This window comes from Loa loa, assembly GCF_000183805.2.
Source record: "Loa loa unplaced genomic scaffold supercont3.366, whole genome shotgun sequence".
Lineage (NCBI taxonomy): Eukaryota > Metazoa > Nematoda > Chromadorea > Rhabditida > Onchocercidae > Loa > Loa loa.
Window position 1 is genome coordinate 5547 of NW_018108546.1, and position 1040 is coordinate 6586.

The 1040-nt window shown below is 21.0% G+C and overlaps 1 protein-coding gene across 1 annotated transcript in view; it reads right to left on the reverse strand.

Moving 5' to 3' along the window:
* Positions 1–23: 23 nt before the first annotated feature.
* LOAG_18563 (carboxylesterase) overlaps positions 24–1040 on the reverse strand; it is a gene marked incomplete at both ends in the record, with an annotated part of 6891 nt that continues 5874 nt past the window's right edge. Inside the window, 2 exons of the mRNA XM_020451225.1 lie at positions 24–90; positions 490–643. Coding sequence (XP_020305009.1) covers positions 24–90; positions 490–643 — 221 coding nt within the window. The remainder of the gene's footprint in view (positions 91–489; positions 644–1040) is intronic.

Genomic DNA, 1040 nt, shown 5'->3' on the forward strand with positions numbered 1-1040 from the left:
AAGTAAAAAAAAAAAAAAAAAAATCATACATCTTGTAATCCATATACAACACGTATTAAGGTACGATTATTTTCTGGTGTATCAATGTATCTGAATTAATCAATTAATGAATTACTTCATTGGAAGAAAAATAATTAAGTTTAAAATTCTGTTAAATTTATTCTTGCTTAAAAAGAAAATATATTTAATAAAATTTAATCCTTAAAAGCACGCAAAAATTAGGTCAAATCAAATTAATGTGCATACATACAATCTTTATATCATTGAAATGATTGTTTAAATCATAAAATACATTTAGCTTATCAAGCTAAAAAATAACACTTCCATATCTGATTAAATTAATCATTAATAAATAATTTAGAAAATATTAATGTAAGATTTGTTTAGCATAAATTTGCATAATTACATCGAGAATAAATGATTGAAAAATTGCGAGAATAGAATGAACTGTTGATAGTTAAAATAAAATAACGATAAATTAACGAAAACCTTAAAAAGCTAGCATTTGCGATAAGTTCCAATGTTGAATCATGAAGTTTTTTAGCGCAACCAGTATGATAATGTTCATTGATAATTTTACGTATATTACTGTTACAATCCTCAATTGAAATATTTTTGAATTCATTTAAACCATAATCTTGAGCTAAAAATTTATTTTCTTTAAAATATTTTAAAATTTATTACTAAATTAAATTAAATTTAAGAGAAAAGGAAAAAAATTGTTAATTTTGTGGAAAATATATAATGGCTTTATAAGTTTTAAAAAATTAACTTTTACATATTTTCCCCTTTTTTTATTCTATAATATATCTCAAATTATATTCTAAATGTATCCAATGAATTTCATATGAATTTTATAACTTCATTAGTTTACAGCATGTACATACTCATAATCATATCATTCTATAACAACTTATGTACTCATAATCATATCATTTTAACACTTATGTACTCATAATCATATCATTCTATAACACTTATGTACTCATAATCATATCATTCTATAACACTTATATACTCATAATCATATCATTCTATAA